The 23,879-nt window shown below is 23.5% G+C and overlaps 7 protein-coding genes across 7 annotated transcripts; 2 read left to right on the top strand and 5 right to left on the bottom strand.

Annotated features, from left to right (window-relative positions):
- Positions 1 to 302: 302 nt before the first annotated feature.
- Positions 303 to 2,606, bottom strand: PY17X_1015600 (endonuclease/exonuclease/phosphatase family protein, putative; the record flags this gene model as incomplete). The annotated part of the gene is made up of 1 exon (XM_022956223.1): positions 303 to 2,606. The coding sequence occupies one exon, from the start codon at positions 2,604 to 2,606 to the stop codon at positions 303 to 305; it is 2,304 nt and encodes a 767-aa protein (XP_022813295.1).
- Positions 2,607 to 3,166: 560 nt separating this feature from the next.
- PY17X_1015700 (conserved Plasmodium protein, unknown function) lies at positions 3,167 to 4,369 on the bottom strand (the record flags this gene model as incomplete). The annotated part of the gene is made up of 1 exon (XM_723900.2): positions 3,167 to 4,369. The coding sequence occupies one exon, from the start codon at positions 4,367 to 4,369 to the stop codon at positions 3,167 to 3,169; it is 1,203 nt and encodes a 400-aa protein (XP_728993.2).
- A 596-nt stretch (positions 4,370 to 4,965) lies between these two features.
- On the bottom strand, positions 4,966 to 6,921 carry PY17X_1015800 (autophagy protein 5, putative; the record flags this gene model as incomplete). Its single annotated transcript, XM_723901.2, has 1 exon — positions 4,966 to 6,921. One exon carries the CDS (start codon positions 6,919 to 6,921, stop codon positions 4,966 to 4,968), a length of 1,956 nt encoding a protein of 651 aa, XP_728994.2.
- Positions 6,922 to 8,262: 1,341 nt separating this feature from the next.
- Positions 8,263 to 14,733, top strand: PY17X_1015900 (uncharacterized protein; the record flags this gene model as incomplete). Its single annotated transcript, XM_723902.1, has 1 exon — positions 8,263 to 14,733. One exon carries the CDS (start codon positions 8,263 to 8,265, stop codon positions 14,731 to 14,733), a length of 6,471 nt encoding a protein of 2,156 aa, XP_728995.1.
- Positions 14,734 to 15,333: 600 nt separating this feature from the next.
- PY17X_1016000 (plasmepsin IX, putative) lies at positions 15,334 to 18,115 on the bottom strand (the record flags this gene model as incomplete). The annotated part of the gene is made up of 8 exons (XM_022956224.1): positions 15,334 to 15,420; positions 15,589 to 15,774; positions 15,888 to 15,950; positions 16,129 to 16,806; positions 16,930 to 17,050; positions 17,166 to 17,239; positions 17,351 to 17,731; positions 17,867 to 18,115. 8 exons carry the CDS (start codon positions 18,113 to 18,115, stop codon positions 15,334 to 15,336), a joined length of 1,839 nt encoding a protein of 612 aa, XP_022813296.1.
- A 1,151-nt stretch (positions 18,116 to 19,266) lies between these two features.
- PY17X_1016100 (serine/threonine protein phosphatase 2A activator, putative) lies at positions 19,267 to 20,842 on the bottom strand (the record flags this gene model as incomplete). Its single annotated transcript, XM_022956225.1, has 5 exons — positions 19,267 to 19,369; positions 19,506 to 19,570; positions 19,727 to 19,801; positions 20,042 to 20,192; positions 20,274 to 20,842. The coding sequence occupies 5 exons, from the start codon at positions 20,840 to 20,842 to the stop codon at positions 19,267 to 19,269; spliced, it is 963 nt and encodes a 320-aa protein (XP_022813297.1).
- A 1,611-nt stretch (positions 20,843 to 22,453) lies between these two features.
- Positions 22,454 to 23,754, top strand: PY17X_1016200 (conserved protein, unknown function; the record flags this gene model as incomplete). The annotated part of the gene is made up of 3 exons (XM_723905.1): positions 22,454 to 23,074; positions 23,277 to 23,507; positions 23,698 to 23,754. 3 exons carry the CDS (start codon positions 22,454 to 22,456, stop codon positions 23,752 to 23,754), a joined length of 909 nt encoding a protein of 302 aa, XP_728998.1.
- Positions 23,755 to 23,879: the final 125 nt, after the last annotated feature.

The following is a 23,879-nucleotide window of genomic DNA, read 5'->3' on the forward strand; positions in this document are numbered from 1 at the left end:
ATTAGGTAATACATCCCGATCCACATAAACATGTGTATACGAAATGATGTGCATAACATTTATTCATTTTGTTCATATGAAATTGTATATATATGAAAGAGACCATTGTGTGTGCAAATAAAATATCGAACCAAGCTTATAGAAACTTAACAAAAAAAAAAAAAAAAAAAAAATACATAGATATATACATACATAGATATATACATACATAGATAGATACATACATAGATAGATATATGTACCACCAAATAGATCAATATACATATGTTCATTGTGAAAATGGGTTTACCAAAAAAAGTTGTTTATGATTTTTTTTTTTGAATTTGAAAATATTGTGTAATTTTTTTTGTTTTTTTATGTGGTTGTGTTTCAATCATATTGTAACAATTTTTATTATGCATATGAACACAATTTAACAATTTAGAAGAAGATACAGAAAAAAGTTGTGGCGATATTAAAAACAATGGTAAATATTTAGTGTATTGGTAAATAGTTGTACATATTTTGTTAAGAGATATACCATAATATGAACAACATATTTGGAATTTTTTTCTATTTTCTTGTTCATTTTCATCAGTTTCAAAATAAAAAGTACAATTAACTGCTATATGATCACTTAGTTTAGGGAATGTATAAATAAATCCAATATAACTTATAATTTTAAATTGAAACTCAAAAAGTTCTCTATCATCTTTATCTTCATCTTTATCTTTATCTTCATCTTTATCATTGTTACCTTTATCATTTTTATCATTTTTATTATTTTTTCCTGGTTTGATTTGTTTTATTTTCCTTTTAACATTGTTAAAATAATTAGCATATAATTTATTAAAAGTGATAGAGTTTAGTATATCAATATTGCTGCTTAATTTATTTAATGCATTATCATAATCTATATTTTGTATTTTTTTTTTCCCATTTTTATCATCATATATATTTAAAGTAACATCTTTTTCACTTTTTACACACTTTAATAATTCTTGTAATTCTTTAGTTAAAATTATTGGAGAATCATATAAATAATTATATTTTTTTATAAACATTTCAAATAAAATATTGTCAATAAATATATAATCGATTCTAGAACCCTCATTTGTTAGTCTATTCTGTTTATATGTATCCCAACATGTAAATTTTCCATTCATATCTGGATATAAATAAGAAAATAGTTCGATCATATTGTCTTCATCTATTAATGTATTTATAAAATCGTTACAACATTCTGGAGATGTATAACCAATATTATTTCCGATATTTATTAAATTTTCTTTTGTGAGAATAATATCTAAAGATACAAATATATCATTTAAACATTTTAAATATATTCCATTTTTTTTTTTAACAAGATATTTATTATTAATGGTACAATGTTTAAATTCATATTTACATAATATTTTTTTGCTATTCAAAATTTTATTTCTTATATTATTATTTATATCTCCCTCATTTGGAAAAAAGACAATGTTATTTTTTTCAGCATCTATTTTTAAATTAATTTTCAAATTATTTTTTTCAGCATTACTCATGATATTTGACATGTTTGATTCTCTACTATCAGTTTGAATATCTAACTCACTAAAATCGTTATCTAAATAAAAATAATATTCCTTTGGAAGATGACTATATTTATCATCTACATAAATTGGGTCTAGAGAAAAAAGGAAATATATTTCTTCAGGAGATGTAAAATTTGAACCCACCTTTTTAACATTACCATTAAAACTTAAAAATAAATGATATGATTCAATGTTTTGTGTATTTTTTTGTTTTTTGATAATAAAATTTTCTGTATTTTCCAAAGTTTTTATGATAATAGGTAAAGCATTACGAATTTTATTTTTTATATTTTCTTTTAAGTTAAAATTATCAATTTTTATTAACAAGTCATGTAAATTTATATAATTGCTAAGAAAATGTACATCCAAATTTCGAAACGATATATTAAAGTCACCAACCAATATTATTGGCAAACCTGTACTTATTCTAAGTTGAATTAATTTAGCTCTTAATATATGCAAAAACATCATTTTATAATCTAATCTTTCATATTTATATCCTGAATATGGAATATAAGTATTAACAAGAATAAATTGTTTATGAACAGTTATTAATAATCTTCCTTCTCCAAAAAAATTATTTACATTATTTTCAAGTTCATTTAAATTGCTAATATATTTAGTATCATTTGGTAAATAAAATGAAATAGCTGATTTGTCTATCTGATATTTTTTTCCCACAAAAAATGAATATTTTGACATATCTTTTATAGAAAAAAAAAAATTTTTAAAAGGATTACGTGATGAACAAATTGTTTTTATTTTTTTATTTACAAAAATAGCTAGTCCTGAATATCCTTTATTTCCTTTATTACTATTTTCCTTTTTTATACAACAATTCCAATATGTTTCATATTTATCTGAATGTGCATTTAACACATTTGGTTCATATTCAATAACATCATCATTAGTTTTTGTTTCTTGTAGACATAATATATCTATATCTAACTTTTCTAAAAAGCTTTCTATGCTCATTCCATTTTTTTTTATTATTTCACAACTTTTCTTCCAACCATTTACATTCCAACTCACAATATGCAATTTTTCCATATTCCAAAGGAAAATATAAATAGGAAAAAATCAAAATATTCTCATCAAATTTATTTTATTTTTTTATTCCCTTTCACCATATTTAGCTGTATACGAAAAAAAATTAGGAATTAAGCTAGCTAGGTAAAAAAAAGCTGAAAAAAAATATGAACAAAATCTGAAAAAAAAATATGAAAAAAAAATATGAAAAATAAATAGCTAGCTTGCTAATAAACGTAGTTACGTACAATCATCATGTGCTTATATATGAATACACATTTGTTACTTCAAAATTGTAAATAACAAATGAATGTAATAAAATAAGCTATATTTTTTTAAGTTAAAATATTCGATGGAATGAAAAAAGAGTGTAATTTTCGAAAAAAAAAAAAAAAAAAAAAAATATGACCAAGTACATACAAATTGGTCACCTTTCAATGGCTAGTACATTAGCTGAACAAACAATGACATTTCTTTAAACTAATGATTTTTAAATTGGGATAATATGTAAGAATGAAGCAACAATTAATTATAAATTATTAAATAAAAATGCACATATTATTATCTATAGTTTCACAAAATTAACCACTTCGCCTTTGCTTAATTCGATATAGGACCAAAGAGTTGTTCAGAAATTCTCTGAAAGAGACAATAATATGAGATATTCTACTAGCTATTTTAATTAATTCTGAAAATTCTTTACAATTATTAAATAATTTGACATCCACTTTTATTGACATAAATCCGACATTCGGGAATTTCGGCCTATCATCCTCTTCATTTTCGCCATTTTTTCCATTTTCGTCACTTTCGCCATTTTTTCCATTTTCGTCATTTTCGCCATTTTCGCCATTTCCCTCTTTTTTGCCACGTTCAACTACAGCAGCGTCGTAATTATCTCTATCCTCATTGGCATCATAAATAAATAAATCAGGGCTTATTAAGTGAGATGGGAAATTTGAATAAAATGTGCAATCTAAGTTGCCAGATAGATCCATTGTTTTAGTAACAAGATGAATATTTTTGCACAAACCTAAAACAATATATTTATCATATATATCTTGATAATGTATAGAAATAATAATAAGTATACAACTATCAATTTTAGTTATATATATAACTTCATTTTTTCTAATAATAAATTTTTGTAAAATATTTTCTGATAAATTTATTTTTGTTAAAAAAAAATGCATAAAAGGACCAGACAATAAAGCTTCTCGAATTCTTGATAAATGATTAGAAGTTAAAAAAGACTGAATTGGATTTTTTGGTATCTCATATAATTCTATTTGAAGATCATAACCAAATTCTTCTTTTTCCAAAATATGAATATGTGTTTTAAAAGTATTGTCATTATAACATTTAATAAAATATTGCATAGTATCTTCATTCCATACATTTGAAAAATTATTGTATGATATATATATTTGTATGGAATCTAATTCATTATATTTATCATCTAAATATAATTTTTCTACTTCATTATTAATTAAATATTCTTCTTCTAAACATTTTACTCTCGCATTTACAATTTTTTCTAATTTTATTTTTGTATGCGCTTCAACTTTATATATTATATTATCAGCATCATATATATATTCTGTTAATACATATCTATTTGTTTCTTTATCTACAATTTTTTCATTTGAATAATATGAACTAGGTACGGGTATTCCATCTTTTATTACTTTATATATCCAATCAAACAGTATCTTATTGTTTGATACATGTAAATTAGATTCACATTCTGTTTCTTTTATCTTTTTGTACAACACTTCACACATTTTGTTTCAATAAATCCTTAAAAATAATATGATTAGGGTTTAGTGTCTTTTTACCATGTATGAAAATCGTAGTCGTTTATTTTTTTTCATATTTTTTTTCATATTTTTTTTCATATTTTTTTTCATATTTTTTTTCTTATTTTTACTCTTTATTTTTTTCTTTATTTTTTTATTTTTTTATTTTTTTTCTTATTTTTCAATGTCCAGCTTTGCGTACGAGGGTTGGAATGCATTCTATTAAGACATATAGCGCTTCGCTATTTTTCTAAAAAAATTGTGTTTTGGTATTTTATTTAGATTAATATATATTAACAATTCTCTTTTAATTAGAAGTTAAAAAATGTTTATAAAATAAATGTACAAAATTATTTTTTGTATATAAACTTTTTTTTATTTGAACAAATGTAGAAATAAAATTATTAATAAAAATATTTTATGTGCATATCATTTTATATGTCTACAATAAATGGATAATTCATGTTATTCTGTTTGTATGAAAAAAGAATTCTAACCGCATAAAATAGTGTACATCTACATGCATATATATATATTTACACTATTTTATGCGTGATAAATTAACATTTTTTTACACGTGCTTAATACGAAGGGATGCGTAGGATAATATGAAGAAAATTATCGAAATGAGAAAAATTTGAAAAAAGCCAATATAAAGGCGATCTTAATGGAATTTGTATTCCATTAATTATTATGAACATGTAAGGAAAAAAAATTATATATTCATCTTCAATATGATAAAAAATATTATTCTTTTTTAAAGGGATATTGTCTATATGTTCTTTATCATCTGAATTTATTTCGTTATTTTCAGAAAATTCTTTTTTTAAATTTAGATTATTCTCATTGTCATCATTTTTTTGAATTTTTCTAAAAAAAGTTGGGAAATTCACATGCAATAAATCACCTAAAGTATACGCTACAATATCTTCAATATTATTTTCATTATATATAGAATATTTAATTTTAAATAATGGGAATTTTGTTTGTATTTTATTATATGGTGGACCATAAATGTGTATAATAATTGGAGCTTCTTTAATTATTTTTTCAATATTACAAATATTATTCACTTCTTTTTCTTTTCCTTGGTTATCCAACTTATCAGAAATTTTACTTTTTTCTGAACTTTCCATTTCCCATGGTTTAACATAATCTGAATAAAAATTCTCTAAAAAAATTATCATATTATAATCAATACATTCTCTATATAAAGAACATATATTTTTTATGTTAAAATTAGTTAGATTTTGTAAAAGTTGTTCTTCTGTTTTTTTTGGCAATGTGTGTAATAGTCTATTATTTTTATTTAAAATATAATTTGATTTTTTTAATTCATTTATTATATAATCTTCAAAATCTTTAACTCCTCTATATAAAGGTATGTAACTGTTATACTTACCATTGTTTAGATTATTAAAAATTTTTTGGTTTTTCATGTGTGCATAATATTCTTCTTTTCCTTTAAAATTTAATATCAATTTCCATGGTATATTTTTATATGATATTTGTTTAAATTTTTTTTCATACCAATCATTATTTATTTCCTTTCTTCCAATTAAATTATAATATTTATAATTATCATTTTGGAAATTTACACATTCTTTTATATTAATATTCGTTTCTTTATCAAATTCTAATAAAGGTTTAAATAATTCATGAGAATATCCTTTTAAATTTTCATCTTCAGAATGGTTTTCTTTATATTTGTCTAATTTTTTATCAGACTTATAATCGATAATATCTTGTTCTTTTTTATTTATTATATTTTTTTTTTTTATGAATGAATTATGGCTAGCTTCTTCGTTAATGTTGTTCATATCATTTTGGTTATTATTAAAAATATTTATTGTGGTATTATCATTATTTTCATCATCTTTTAAATTAATGTTTGTAGAAAATTCTCCTAAATTTTTATTTAAAGAACTTTCTGTCACATTTACACCATTTGATTTATCTTCTTTAAAATTATTAATATCATTTATTTGATCTGTTTGTATTTTTAAAATATTTACATGTTCATAAAATAATTCATCATTTGAACAAAATTTACAATTTTTATTTGTTTTTACCTGACTGTTAATAAAATAATCGTCTTCATCGTCAATATCACAATATATATCAAAAAGTACTCCTATAGGTAATCTCCAATCAAGTATTATTTTGTCTTCACTTATATCATCACTTTTGTCTATATTTGAATCATCATTAAATATATTATCGTTACTATTATCGTTACTATTTTTTTTTTTTTTTTTTTTTTTCCCACTTTTCCCTATGCATTCAAAATATACTTCAAATGTATTACCATAAAAAGGTAAAATAAACGATTTAAAATATTCTAAACATTTGGGGATTATATTAGATAAATACATATACCTATGAACATGTACATAATAATAAGATGGTGGTATTAAGGATATCGATTCATTCTCATTGATACATATGCATAACACTAATTTGCTATTCTCTATATTATTATTTATCTGATCGATATTTGGTTTTTCCATAAATAGTGCTTTATTATATTCCTTCATATTTTTTTTATTTTAAAAATTTGCATTGCTATATATTTCCCCTTTATTATTGTATGTTTGTGTGTGCATGATTAGGCATATTTATTTTATTTTGGCAACCCAAAAAAGGTTCATTTTTTCGGAGAAATTTCTATTAACTTAAAAAATTATAATTAATAATCCAGCACATGATGAGAATAAAATGTCTATGAACATTATTCACATGCCTGTGCATGTAGTAAGCTGTTTACTAAAAAAAGTGAAATAACTGTTGCCAGATAAAAATAGAGAAATTATTCACACATATATATATATATACATATATATATATACATGGCTACATTGAGGGATTATAAAGGGATGAGCGAAAGCGTCACGCCATACATTTGTAGAGTGTAATATGAAAAAAAAGAGAAAAAAAAGGGAGATAAAATTGTACAAAAAAATTAAACATAAAAAAAAGTCAAAATGTATAAAGCCAATGCATACAGTCAAAATGTATACAGTCAATGTATAAAGCCAAAATGTATTATTGCAACATTTTTAGATATATGCATTTCCCCCTTAAAAAATGAGGAAAATTCGCTAAATTTTAAATAGGAATAAAATATAATAATTAATTACCAAAAAATGTGGAATATAATTAATGAATATGATCCAAAGAAAGGTAAGTATATTATATTAGCATATTGAATATACACCTGTATATATTGAAAATCATGATATATATAATATGTACAATTGGTGATAAAAACATGAATAAAATTCGCATGTGTGCATACTAATTTTAAATTTAATAAAAAAATATAATTTTTGATAAAGAGTTGTTTATATCTTTAATTCATCATTTTTCCCATAAACTCTCTACATATATAAATTTACGCACGCTCAAAACTATATTATACAATATTATTTTTTTTTTATTTATACAATTTTACTTTTTGCATTTATTTTCCCTATTTTCATTTTATCTCATTTTTTAAGGCGCTTCTTCAATGCAAGAAAAAAAATGTCCATCATAATGTTTTAAACAGTTTGGATCCGCATGCAATTGCGATTCGAATGTGATACAATTGCGATTCAAACGTGATTCAATTGCGATTCTGATGCTGATGCTGACGAACTACTTTGTACCCCCCTTTTTATTTTGCCATTTTGATATGGTTTAAAAAAGTTGATAACTCATCAGTAGATTAAGAAACCGTGTTTGCATGTACAAATATTCTTTTTTTTTCGTGGAAATGCAAATAGCGATTTTACTTTAAAAATAAATATCAATACGACTCTTTATATTCAAAATAGAAGAGAACTGTGTTAACAGTTTTTATTATTTAAAGATTTTTAAATTAGCTATCATACATAATGACGCCACGAAAACATGGTGGGTCGTTGGATGAAGATAAATTATTTGAAAATGTATCAAAAGATGATTGTGAGATTATAAAAAAATTTACTTTGGGTGTATGTGCTATGGAAAGCAAAGTAGAAAGCGCACCTATGGAATGTATATTAAAACGGCTAGCTAAAAGTGGTGATTTTAACATAATAAAATTTAAAGAAGATGTTATATTGAATCAAGATATAGATTCTTGGCCAATTGTAGATTGTTTGATAGCATTTTATTCATATGGCTTTCCATTAAAAAAAGCTATCGAATATGTAAAAAAATATAATCCTATAACATTAAATAATTTAGAAAAACAATTAATATTAAGATCAAGATTACAAGTATATGAGGAATTAAAAAAATGGAAAGTACCACATGCAAATTATGTTGTTGTTGATCATGATACAGTAAAAAGAGGCGAACACATTTTTGAGGAATATTATGATTATATTGTTTATGATAATATAAGATTAAATAAACCATTTATCGAAAAACCAATAAATGCAGATAATCATAATAATTGGATTTATTATCCTAAAAATACAGGAGGAGGATGTAAAAAATTATTTCGAAAAATAAAAGATAGAAGTAGTGAATATTGTCCTGATATACATCAAGTTAGAACCAATGGTACATATATATATGAAGAATTTTTATCTACTTTTGGAACAGATATAAAAGTTTATACAGTTGGTCAAATGTTTGCACATGCAGAAGCAAGGAAATCACCTGCTTTAGATGGAAAAGTATGTAGAACATCGGATGGAAAAGAAGTTAGATATGCTGTTATATTATCTGAAGCAGAAAAAATAATTGCTTATAGAATCGTTGAAGCATTTCAACAAACAGTTTGTGGATTTGATATTTTAAGAACCGCTAATGGTCCATTTGTATGTGATGTAAATGGGTGGTCTTTTGTTAAAGGAAATATAAAATATTATAATGATTGTGCACATATATTAAGAGCTATGTTTTTAGCAAAATTAGAAGAAAAATATAATATAATACCAAGAGATCTAGCTGATAATTGGTATAGTATTGAAAATGAAGAAGAAGTTTTAAGGAAAACTTTTAGGCAACCTGATGATTTACATTGTTCACATCATGAAGAATTATGTTCGGTTATTATTGTTATGAGACATGGAGATAGAAAACCAAAACAAAAAATGAAATTTATAACAGATAAAACATTATTTTTAGAATATTTTAACAATGATGATAGTTTATATAATTTAATAGATAATAAGGTTACACATGATGGTTCAACAGGAATTAGTACAACTGGTAGTGGTATTGCATCTAACAGTTTAAGTAGTACAATGCATCTAACTACTTCTTCGACTCCTTATAATTGTGATATATTAAATAAAAGCGGTTCTAATTGTGTAAGCTTAAATAATAATAACATATCTTTAGAAAAAAAAACATCTTATTTAGAAAAACAAGATGAATCCACAAAAAAACAAAATATTAATTTATCTATTTCTATTGATCATAATTTAACATCTATCAAAAATGGTTCTCAAAATGATGAAGAAAGAAAATGTAATTTACAAAAAAATTATACAAAAAAACAAATAAAATTTAAATCACCAGAAGAGTTACAAGATCTTTTTCTACGAAATAATATAATACTAAATGAGATTGAAAAAGAATACAAAAATATAAAAGATGAAATAGCCAACATTCATAACAATTATAATGAAAAGGACCTAAAAGATGTTGATCAAATTAGAGATGATAATAATGATTTATCAGAATTAGAAGCAAAACGTACAGAATATGAAGTTATGATTGAAAATCATAAAACATTATATAAAATATTAGAAAGAGGAGATGGGTTTACTGGAATAAATAGAAAAATACAATTAAAACCAATCGATTTTGAAATTATAAATGATAAAATTATAGTGACAAAAATGTTATTAGTAGCAAAATGGGGAGGAGAGTTAACTAGAATGGGAAGAAGGCAATCTGAAAATTTAGGAAAAAGATTTCGAGCAACTTTATATCCTGGTGATTCAGATGGTTTATTAAGATTACATTCAACTTTTAGACACGATTTTAAGATATTTACATCAGATGAAGGTAGATGTCAAATAACATCGGCTGCTTTTACAAAAGGTTTCCTTGATTTAGATGGAGAATTAACACCTATATTAGTAGCTATGGTTATAAGAAATTCAAAAGCACATAGTTTATTAGATGATAATAGCCCAAGTATAGAAAGAACCAACTGTAAAAGTTTTATTGATAATATTTTAAATCAAGATAAAGATATTAATGATGAATTATTAAAAAAATTAACATGTGGTAAATATTCTAGAGGATTTAGAGAATCTTTAAAAAAAATTTCAAACTTTTATGAATTAATGGAAAAAATTAGGAAAACTATTTATGAATTTTTAAAAAAATTAAATCAAGAAGTTCAAAAATGGTTAAATTTATTTCCTTATGATCAATATGCATTATATGTTATTGATATTTTACATGAAATACAAGTTAGATGGAAGTCATTAACGAAAATGTGGTATAAGAAAAATATAAATAAATATGATACTTCGAAAATTCCAGATATTGTAGATAATGTTCGATTCGATTTAATACATCATCATTCTTATTTAGGAAGTGGGCTTGATAAAGCTTTTGAAATATATAATTTGATTGAACCTTTAGCAAATTTTATATCTCAAGCAGAATATGGTATCACACCTGAAGAAAAAGTTAAAATAGGAGTTAATATTGTTGGCAAATTACTTCGAAAGCTTATACATGATGTAACTTATTATAGAGATGAAGAAGATAGAAGTAAAAAAAATGCAAAAGGAAATACTGCTATCAAAGATGCATACCATATATCTTATACAAATTCTCGTTCCATTGCTCGTAATGAAGATCCTAAACAATCTTCTTCACAATCGACTTCCAAATTAACAGAACTTCCCACAGAACCGATTGACCGCGATTCACTAAAACCATTTAGTGTTTGCAAAGACGATGCAAAAAGAAATTTATTAGAAAGTTTTCCATTTACCAAATTAGGGAATGATGATAAGAAGATTGGGGGTGACAAAAATGGAAAGGGCGACAGAATTGGAAAGGATGACAAAATTGGAAAGGATGACAAAATTGGAAAGGATGACAAAATTGGAAAGGATGACAAAATTGGAAAGGGTGACAAAATTGGAAAGGGTGACAAAATTGGAAAGGACGAAAAAACTGGAGAAGATACACAATTATGCAATGATGTTCGAACAGATAAACACATATGCTCGATTAATAACAATTCAGATTCTTCTGAAATATTGGGTGACAAAAGCTCAAAATTTTATAATGCATCTATTTTAGATGCAAATAGAACCGCCAAAAATGCCTTTTTACATAATCATTTTATTTCGCCTCTAAAAAATGAGGAAAGGAAATCGAACCCAAACATGTCCAATAGTAGACATGTGTGCACCGATTACAAAATGAGTAACAATAATAAAGAAAAGTTAAATGGAAATATAAAATCAGATAATGCCGAAAATTGTGATAATGCCGCAAATTTTGACAATTCCGCAAATTGTGACAATGCCGCAAATCGTGACAATGCCGCAAATCGTGATAATGCCGCAAATCGTAATAATTATGATAGCCATATGGCAAACAATTACACAATAAAAATCGGAGAAAATAAATCACAAAATGTTGATAAAAGCAAAATGACCGAATCGAATATAAATACAGAAAAAAAGGATAATTTTGAAAGTCAGGATACAAATATATTCCCAAATAAAAATTCAACTAATAATAATATAAATATTATGAACACGTCACCTCGAAAAAGTTATAATATTGGTACATCTAATAATAATAGTAATAATAATTATTCAATTAATAATTCTATTTATAAATTGGGTTCTAATTATATGAATAATGAAGATACAGATGCAAGTAATTATATAAATAACTATTCATATAATAATTACACTAAAGATGAACTTCCTAATAAATTTTTAAATAAAAAAGAAGCTGTTGTTATAAATTCTTCTGATTTATGGGCTCATCAAAATAAATACAGAAAAGAAAATAATGAAAAACAAAAAATTAAAAAAATCAAAAATCAAAAAGAAGTAGAACCCATTGAAAAACGTGGAGATACTGTTAATGGAAATGCAAGTGCAGATACAAATTCCGAAATCATTTCAGACAAATTTGGATCTGAATTTAACAAATCTGAAAGTAACAATACAACAGTTGAAAGCGCAAAAGAAAATTTGACCAAAAGTGAAACAGATAATTCTAATAAAAAATTATGCACAAAAGAGTTAAACATTAAGACATCATATATTGAGGTTGAAAAAGAAACATGTACAAATTTCGATAAAATTGAAAATAAAAATCGAGATAAATGTATATCAAAACAAGATATAAAAAATTCGGATACCCAATCTTTAGATAATAAAAACAATGTAGATAATAAAAACAATGTAGATAATAAAAATAATGTAGATAATAAAAATATTAATGAATCTGAAAAGGAAGGAAAAGAATATAGATATTATAAAGAAGTGGATAAAAAAGATGAAAAAAAAGATGAAAAACATGATGAAAAAAATGATGAAAAAAATGATGAAAAAAATGAGCAATTAGAAGATGGAGAACAAGATGAACATGATGAAGGTGAAGTACATGATGATGGAGAAGACATAATAAGATTAAAAGAAACAGATGCAAGAAGATTAGGAATTAGATCCCCTTGGAGAATGGTTAGATCTAGATATTATGTTACATCTGCATCTCATATGATGTCTTTACTAAATATATTAATACATTCAAAAAATGCAGATAATTCAATAAGTCAGAATATAATTGATAATGATTCTATAAAAAGTATTGGAGATGTTACAGATTTACATTATTTGTCACATCTAGTTTTTAGAGTTTGGGAAAGAAAACATCTAAAAAGAAACGATAGCAATCGATTCCGTATAGAGATTTTATTTAGTTCAGGTGCCAAAGATGGATTCGGACAAAATTATGAACTTTTAGAAAAAGATGCAAAAGCACAACAACAAAAATATGAAAGACACATTAATAAATATTTAGATGAAAATAAAAGAGAGTTAGAAAAAAATGAAAACAAACAAAATGATTCATCTTGCTCAAAAGGTGATGAAAATGTGCCTACTAAATCAAGTAGCAAAAATAGAGAAAACCAAAATGTTGCCAAATCTTCTATTCATGAAAAGGAACATGATAATAATAGTAATAATAATAGTAACAATAATAATAATAGTAATAATAATAGTAATAAAATATCAGAACAATTAAGTAATGTTACTGAATTAAAGAAAAGTGAAAAGGGGGAGCAATTCACATCTAATGTGGCCGAAAAAGGAGGAAACAAAAAATATATATTTGATTCGATTCCAAATATATTGAATCATCCATTAAATAGATCTTCAACCAATTATAAAGAACAAGAAAATCAAAACAGTGTAAATAAAAATATTCCAAATTCAATTGAAAGTAAAGTTTTAGGAAATATTAACAAGAATATCGATTCAAAGAATCCAAATTTGTTCACATCTACAACAAAAAAAATTAGTGAATCTGGAAAATCATTAACATCTAAAGATACATATATCAGTAATACGAAAGAAACGTTAGAAAATAAAATATATTCTTTTTCAAATAATTGGAAAAATAATAAAAAAATAAATAACGAATTTTATAGAAAAGAATTATCATATTCATTTGAAAATTTTAGAGAAAAAATTAATACATATAACAATAAGTCTAGAAAATATATGGTTAGATCTATTAGTTCTGATTTAAGAAGAAAAATATATAATAATAAAGATATATTAAAAATAAATTTTGAAAAAAAAGAAAAAGAAGATATCACAAAAGATAATTTATTAACATATGAAAATGAATGTATTCAAATACAATCCAGTGAAAATATTAGAAAATCTTATAGAAGCTTTTCATATCGGAGTAATGCATCTTTACATACAGATTTAAAAGATATAGACACTAATATTAATAATAAAATAAAAACAAATATAAATAATATAAATAATATATCACCTAACGAAAATAAAAGTAAAATAAATTTTGAAAATAATTTAGAGAATAATAAAGATGACGAAGAAAAAAAAAAAAATATTTTTTCTCATGTTTTTCAACATTTTAATGAAAATAAAAAAAATTCAACTTGCAATTTAAAATTCTTTTATAAAACATATATGCCAGATTATGAAAAAATTATAGAAAATGATAAAAAATCTGAAACATTTGATGTGCCTCCATATTGTGAGTTGGCTCCATTAATTGTTTTAACAAAAAATTGTCAGCTATCTACATTTGAAAATATATTAACACAAATTGTAAATAAATATTCTAAGAAAAGTAAAAATAAAGACAAGTTTAAATCTCAGAAAAATGAAAAAATATAAAAAAAAAAAGTTGAAATGAAGAGAACAGCCAAGTTACCATATATATATATATACATCTTTTATTTTATTAATGAAGAAAAAAATAATAATTTACAAATTAAATCAGATTTTACATTTATATTGCAAATAGTTATAATAATAATGTTGCTCCGAAATGGAAATATAAATTTAAAAATGTTTTTCAAAAAAAATACCACCATTACTTATCATTTAGGTTCATATAATTAAAATAAAGATGTACAATATATATCTATCATGCTCATTTTGGACAGTTTATTCGAATTAAACTAGCAATGTTTTTTTCATCATTTTTTCATCATTTTTTCATCATTTTTTCATCATTTTTTCATCATTTTTCATAATTTTTCATAATTTTTCATAATTTTTCATCAAAAATGGGGCATATAACCATGCACACATAGATACATATCCACATATGTATACATACCTTTGTATATTTTTTTTTTAATATACACAAAAAAAAATGATCTATATGAACTTTCTATGTATATACCTAAAATTAAACTAATTTTTGTTAAAAAGATGGAACATGTATACAACACTTATGATTATATCCAATGCTACATCATAATATGTTTTTTATTCTTCATCTTCCATTCTTTCCTTGTGTAGCGAATTCAAATATTCTGCATTTTCCTTCGTATGTGCAGCTCTAGCTATTCCAACCTATGAATTAAAGGCGGGAATAAAATCAAATCAAAATTAAAAATAATAAAGCATCAAAATTAAAAATGCCGATACCCGATTACAGTATGACCATTGCCACATGAATGAATATATAGTGTATATAAAAAACGGAAATACATGACTTGTTCAGAATTTTTTTTTTCTTACATATGAATTATTATTGCCCTTCCCTCGTCTATAGACAGTATAATAATGTTTCATGAATGTTGCATTTCCTAAAATGTATGCATGCCCATATTCTGGAGAAACTTCAATATCCATAAATGCTGGTTTGCACATATTGTGTTTTCGAATCAAATATTGAGATGGTGTCAATGTAAAGGGCATATTGTTCTGTGGGTATTAAGTAGGTATACACACATGTATATATTGATATATTTATTAAATGTTACTAAAATTAACAAGGATTATTCACATGAACAATTATTTTTTTCTTATTTAATTACGATGACATAGGTTAAGTTTGGGTAGCTATCTATAACTTCGTCAATGTTATTAGCATCGCATTTCTGAAAAAAAATTATTAAAAAATGCCAATTTACAAAAATTATTTTCATAAATATATCGCTAGCTATATAGACAAAATAAATCACATCATAATTATATAGCTAGACAGCTAGCTATTTTTCATTTTTTTTTTTTATTTTTTTTTTTTTTTTCATTTTTTTTTTTTTTTTTTTTTCGTACCTTGGGAGGGACAACTTTAAAAAAATATTTTATTTCCGACTTAGGAACACTATTAAAGGAAGTTCCAGAGTCGAATATTAAATAATTTTCATTGGAACTCAAGGGTTTGAAATGTTTTTCCCTTTTCCAATGTTTAGTATGATGATTATTTCGTAACCACATTTTTTTATGATTGAAATGATGTTTATTAAAATATTTTCGTATGAAATAATTTTTTTCATTTTTATTTTTATCTTTCATTTTTAAATCGTAAACAATTGAACCACTATCACAACAAAATTTTTGATGATCTATATATAGCCCATCAAATTTTATTTCCCAATAATATTCTCTTACAACTGGAAACATATATATATCTCCTTCGAAAAATTTTTTTTCAACTCCACCAAAAATTAAAGCTGAATATTTATTATCCATTCCAATATATATTGAAAATTCATTATGTGGAAAATTATAACTAGCCATTAAATTTTCATATATTGGATTACCACCAGTAGAAAGCATTGTAGGAAATGCTAACCCAATAATTCCTTCAAAATTTATTCTTTCAAAAACATTGGATTTTTTATTACTTCCTTTTTCACGTTTTACTAACCCAAAAGATTGATTTTCAATTTTAAATGGACCGATCTTGAAAGTATCGATTCCAATAGTTCCCTGAATTATTCCGGTTCCAAACTGTATTCATATAAAAATTAATATGATTATCTATGACGACACAAATGTGTGACGATGCAAATGTATGACGATACAAATGTGTGTATATATGTATGTGTGCATGTGTGTACGTGTGCATATTACCATAATATCTAAATTAGTCCGTGGGCTATAATATTTAAAAGTATTGGATAGTTTGTGATTATATCGATGCACCTTTAAACATGTTTTGTCTCTACATTTAGTGCTAACAACCCATATATTCCTACGATATACAAATATATAAACGATAAGAATATTCAATTAAAACTTTTAGACTAAACGGTGCAAATATATTATAATGCACCAATTTTATACACCTTTTTATTTTTTTAACTTACGTGCTTCCAGTATCGAAAATAGGTTTGATTGTTTGAGGCGGGTTTCCTATTTGAATGGACCCAACATATTGACTCTTAAAAAAGGGAAAGGAAAGGAAAGGAAAATGAATAAATGTATACACATATATATGTATACATGTGGAGATACACATTTAATTTGTCAGCCGAACGGAAAAAGAGCTTACATCTTGTAGCTGTTGTAAGGGTAAAATGACTTTATTGTCTATCGAATGTTCCGTTTTCTGATTATATATATTTTCATAACTTGATATTAAATTGTTAAAATTATCTTTAGCAATATTTTCTTGATTCAAACCATCTTCAGTTTCTCTATCTCCATCCGTAATATCATTATTTATATTTGACATTGCAATATGATTTTCAATAAAATTATAATTTTTTTTATTTTTTTTATTTAATTCTTTTTGAGAATAATTTCTATCGAACTTTATAGAATCTTCTCTTTTATTTTTAACTGGAGAACCATTTAAATTACTATTTTTTGACATGTCTTGTTCATAAAAATAATGCCTTTTACTTGGTATCGCTACCAAGGGAAGAATATTCTAATAAAAAAAAAAAAAATGTACATAAATTGTGCATAATATACATGTACATGTACATATTTTTTTGTTTGAAATATCATGAAATTTTTAGTTAGTATACTGAAAATAATAAAATATTTCTGATGATATATTTACCTGTGGCTCTCCATTTTCATGAATGCAAATAGAACAATTTATACAAGAGTTACATGGTTGTATCTTTTGTTTAAAATATTTCTGATTTTTTTTTAAAGAAGGTAAATTATATTTATTTTTATTAAAATTTGGATAATCACTTTTAACAAGATTAAAAATGTAAATAAAAAATAATGTTGTTATCGTTGGGTGTGTTAAAAATAACAAAAAATATTTTTTTCTTAATTTTTTTAAAGTTAAAAAAAACATTTTTATTTAATATATGTGAGAAAGCATTAAAAAAAGAGGCTAACAAAATAAATTGCCAAAACAAAATAAACTATCCCAACGCCACCTAAAATATAGACAAATTAATTCATACCATTTCTCATAAAATATTGATACTATATATATTTATAAAATGAAAATTTAGGAATATTTAATTACAAAAATTAACAAAATAAATGAAAAATTAACAAAATAAATGAAAAATTAACAAAATGAATGAACAAATGAATAGTTAGCGATTTCAGTAAAACCACCCCAAAGCATACATTCCAATTACAATCATGTGTGAAAAAAAAAAAAAAAAAAAAAAAAACGAATTATATTTTTAACATTTTTTGGCTAGTTTTTATGGTGGTACCTGTTAAAGGGGATGTAAATATATGCATACATATATAACACATGAATATATGTTTTTTTATTTTTATGCATACATTTTTTTTCCAACAATTATTTATTATCTTTATCCACACTATAGTTTTGTTGCCATTAATTTTTTTTATTTTTGTCTAAAATTGGATCCATCTATTATATGCCCTTTTTCAAAAAACATAAAAAAAAAGAGGCGAAAAAAAAGAAGCGAAAAAAAAGAGGCGAAAAGGAACGAAAAAGAGTTTTAACTTGCAAAATTATGTCTAAATTGTTCAATAAATGTGGATGAAAAGATATTATTTCCTACATTATTAATGTCAGTTATGGTATACATTATTTTTTTTAAAGACATATACATATTCCTTTTCTTTTTTTAATATAATAATTTTTTATAACAAAAATAGAATTTCTATGATATGTGCATATCGATGCACATTCTGGTTCCCTAACTAACAATTTGCTAATCATAAAAAAAACAGAAAAATAATAAAATTCAAAAAATTACAAATAAATATCAAAATTTATAGATTATATACAAGTTGAATTTCGATCAACAAATTGTTAATTATATGAAAAGTTTAAAAAATAAAGAAAATCAAATTTAATGGTTGTACATAAAAAAAAAAAAAAAAAAAAAAAATGAAGGCAACGAAAATAAATGATTGCCTTCGAGTTATATATCCATAATAAGTGCATAGTTTAAACATGTGCAAGCACATACACATATGCAAACGCATACATATACACCATTCAGTTTTATCTAATTAAAAATCGATTAAATTTCCAAATAAAATATGTTGCAATATTTGCCTTTTCTGAATGATTTCAACTTGATACATTTTAAGTAAGCCTGAGCATATTTTTTCCCTATAAATTAAAAAATATAAATATAAAAATATGAGAAAAAGAGAGATGGTAATATCTACATCTGGAGATCTCATGATAATATGGTTGTTTATAATTTGATATCATTATTTTTTTTCAAAACATTCTAAACACTTACCATGTTTTTACTCCTGATATGTCATACAGCATTTGAGACGATTCATGGAAAGGGGCATGTTTTAACTGAAAAAAAAAAAAAAAAAAAAAAAAAAAAAAGGAATACATATATTTATCATCTACATAACAATGTATGTATATCATGGAATACTTAATATATATACACATCGATTTGTTTTTAATAAAACTTGTTTATATTTCAACTTCAACATATTTAAATACCATTAGTATATATCTTAATGCGTCGAAATACAAATATTTTGATGCCCATAATTCAACCAATTCCTTTTTCTCGACCTAAAGTAAAAATTAAGGTAAAAATTTAAGGTAAAAATTTAAGGTAAAAATATGAAGCAAAAATATGAAGTAATAATTTAAGGTAATAATTTAAGGTAAAAATACGAAGCATGCTTTGATATTAGTAAAGAGAATCTTCAAAATGGTATGCACGCATGTATGTATGCATGTGCATACTTAATTGTTCATATCAATAATAAAAGATAAATTGTGTAAAAAAAAAAAAAAAAAAAAATTTACATCATTTGTTTGGATTTCTTTATTATATGAAAGTTGAGCAGCCCCAAATAAAAAAACAAGAAATTGAAAATCATCTAACCCCCATGCTCCTCTACTTCCAGCGGGTTCAACATTATATACTACTTGTATTCGTCTTACACATTCTAGATATCTAAAAAAATATAAAATAAATGGAATATTTATGAATCTATCTATATATATATATATACCCATTTTTATCTTTTCAAATTACTGTTTATATAAGACAAGGACTAAATGTCTATGATCGGGGGTAGAAAAAAAAGTTAATTTATTTAAACAAAAAAGAAAAAGTAAAAAATTTAATTCATGGCCAGTTCCATAATCGATCCTTTTTTTGTTTCCAATTGAATTTTTTAAATAAAATGATAATTGATATGTATGTTCAGAAATATTTGAAATTCCTGAATCTTTTAAAATATTTGGTAACTGTTGATCAACTTCTTTATAATATTCATCACAAAAATTTGGAAAAGCTTTATTTCCAAATCGAGTAGGATGTTTTATTGGTGGGCATTTATCTATACATACATTCATAGTTTTAATTAGTTGCAATATATTATATACATTTTTTGATAAAAATAGCATATTATCTATATTATCTATATTTTCGTTATTTTCTGATTTTAAAACAAATTTATCTAAAGGTTTCATTTCGACACCAATAACAGATGTGTTTAAATCAGAAATAAAATTAATTATGTCTTGATAAATTTGGCTGTTCATAAATTTTTCCACCCCTTCATCATTTATTATTTTGAAGCTCAAGTTAGGATCCTCCATTTTCTTTATTTTATTTAACCATATAAATATGTATACATATCATAAATTTAACTAAATTATCACATAAAAATATTTGCTTCTTCCTATTTTAATTCTAAAATGTAAATAAACAATTTGAGATATAATAAATATTATCGTCTTTTTTTTTCCCCTATTTTATATATCTATACATAATTATCTATTTGGAAATGTAAATATATATACAGACTTTTACCCAATTCTTTTTTTCTTTTTTTTTTTTCTTCTTTTTTTTTTCTTTTTTTTTTCTTTTTTTTCTTTTTTTTTTTCTTCTTTTCTTTTTTTTTCTACCTTTATAGGAAACTAAAATTGCATACACATTTAGGCTTAACTATTTTGGACTATTTTAGAAATTACTTATTTTTCTCTTTTATATTGCACTAACTTATAATGTAAGCAAATGTTATCATAAAAAAATAATAATCAAAAAACGTACAAAAAAAATTATACTTTATATTTGGAAAATAAAGAAAAAGATGGTTATTGGGGATGTCAAAATGGATATAGGCTACTATGTATGAAACTACAATTTTATTAAAAAAAAAATAAAAAAAAATAAAAAAATAAATAAAAAAAAAAACATACATAGGATCATATATAAGCTGAAGTTTTTTTCGATATATTTAAACATATATACAAATTATTTACGATCATTTTGTTTCATTTTTTTTACATTAAATAGATTTTATTTATATATGAAATAATGTGCATATAGTAGTAGTAAATGCAATTTGTGCATTATTGTATAAATTAGCTGACATTTTTTTTTTTTGCTTAACTAATGTATGCTACCTTTTGAGGAGAGTACAAATAAATAGGAAAATAAAAAGACATTCTTTATGATTTTTCATAATTTTTCATCATTTTTCATCATTTTTCATAATTTTCATCATTTTTCATAATTTTTCCACTTGGATATATATGGGTTATCCACCTTCTTATTACAATTTTATGAATTTCATTTCTTTAGCTATTAATATATTTTTCATTTTTTTGTTTAATTTTAATTTCATTCTTTTTTTGAAAGCATATGGAATATCCATACAAATAACTAAATCACACATACTCCTTATATAATAAGGGAAATTATCACAAAATGCCAAATAAAAAATTGATAAATTATTGCATAAATATACACACATTATATAATTCATATAAGCTCCATATATTTTTTTTTTAAATATGTACATATATTTTTTTGTTATTACAAAGTCATAAAATTATGATATATTTTTCTTAATCACAGAATTAGCTTATAGGTGTAAAAAAAAAAAAAAATATGAATATTAAAATTTGTATTTTCAAATAAATACATAATGGCTCTTTTAATATATATTCCCTTATATATAGCATTATTCTTTTTTTACATTCCGTCCATATAATATTTATGTAACACAAGGGAAAAAAAAAAAAAAAAAAAAAAAAAAAAAACTTAAATTTTATGAACAGTTCAGCACAAAATTGGGTTATTGTTTTCCAAAATAGCTAGACAATTAAACTCAAAGAAATAAAACTAATATCTATATATATATATATATGTGTGTGTATATATATTCCCCTTCACTATAACTTATATGATAAAAATTATTATGAATGGATGATTTTATAAATGATGAAATAAACTCAACTGATGAAAATGAACCAGTTTTACTCGAAATTAATGATTTAATAAAAACAAAATGGAGGAAAAATAGAGGTTCCAGAAATATATATTTGAATTCAAGTGTATATTATTACAGACCACAATTGGCAAGACATAATAATGTCGATGATTTAGGCGATTACAATGATAGTGAAAGAGATGATGAGTGTTTACTTTCCCATGAAAAAATTTCAAATCATGTAAATAAAGAAAATTATGATAAAAAATCGTTCATATATTATTTCAAATTAATATTTTTACGCTCAAAATTAACAAATTATTATGAACAAGGAATTAATAAAATGAAAAATGTTTTTACTAGCGACAAAAAAAAAGAAAATAATTTTTTTGATTATTCAAATAATTTCCCATCTGAATATTTGAATATATTAGCAACCCGTTTATATTATTCAAAAATTACGAAATATTTATATTTTTTTGTTATTATCTTAAATATTTATATCCTCATGACTACTATTTTTACTCAAATGATGAGTAAATTTGTTGTTATTTCAGAAATTTTTGTGATAATCATGTTATTAATAGAAGTCTTATTGCGACTAACAACACAGGTACTATTTTTTTCTAAGTAGGAGAGTATTCCTGATATTTATAAAATGCCACACTATGTCCTATTCACATGTATATATATACATGTCTATGTGTTTAATTCTAAATTTGCCAAAATTTTAATATAAATTATTTTTTCCTGACCGTGCAATAAAAATTTATAAAAAAACCTTACATGTGCATATTTTTTTTTTCACAACACAGGGAAGCCGTTATTTTTACCATTTCGATGGTTTGTTTGATGTAATAATAACCATTATGTGTTTCCTTTTGCTGATAAGTAGTGGAGATTTAAAAGTATTTTATGCAGATAATACTGTTAAAACAAAAAAAAGCGAAATTGAAGAAATTATTTCTCAGAGTTTAACAATCTTGCGTTTTTCACTTCAATTTTTTCGAACTATAACTCTTTTTATGCATTGCAAAAGAACCGAGGTATGAACTATTTCCAGCATTATCATTTTTATATCTATATATGTGCATGTTATATGGGTAATATATATATGTGCATGTTATATGGGTAATATATATATGTGCATGTTAATGGCTAATGTGTATATGTGCATGTTAATGGCTAATGTATGCATCTTTATTTCTCATTTTCTCGACTCCTTTACATTTATAGGAACCCGTTGAGAAAATAGATTTTTCGTTACTAAACTTGCCAAATGATGATGCATAAATTTTTATAGAAAAAAAAAAATGCCACGTTAAATTACGAATAGCAAATTAAAAAGCGTCATAAAGTGTGATAATTTCATGGAAATGAGATGTTGTTATTTAAAAAAAAAAGACAAAAAAATAAAA

This window comes from Plasmodium yoelii (assembly GCF_900002385.2).
Source record: "Plasmodium yoelii strain 17X genome assembly, chromosome: 10".
Lineage (NCBI taxonomy): Eukaryota > Apicomplexa > Aconoidasida > Haemosporida > Plasmodiidae > Plasmodium > Plasmodium yoelii.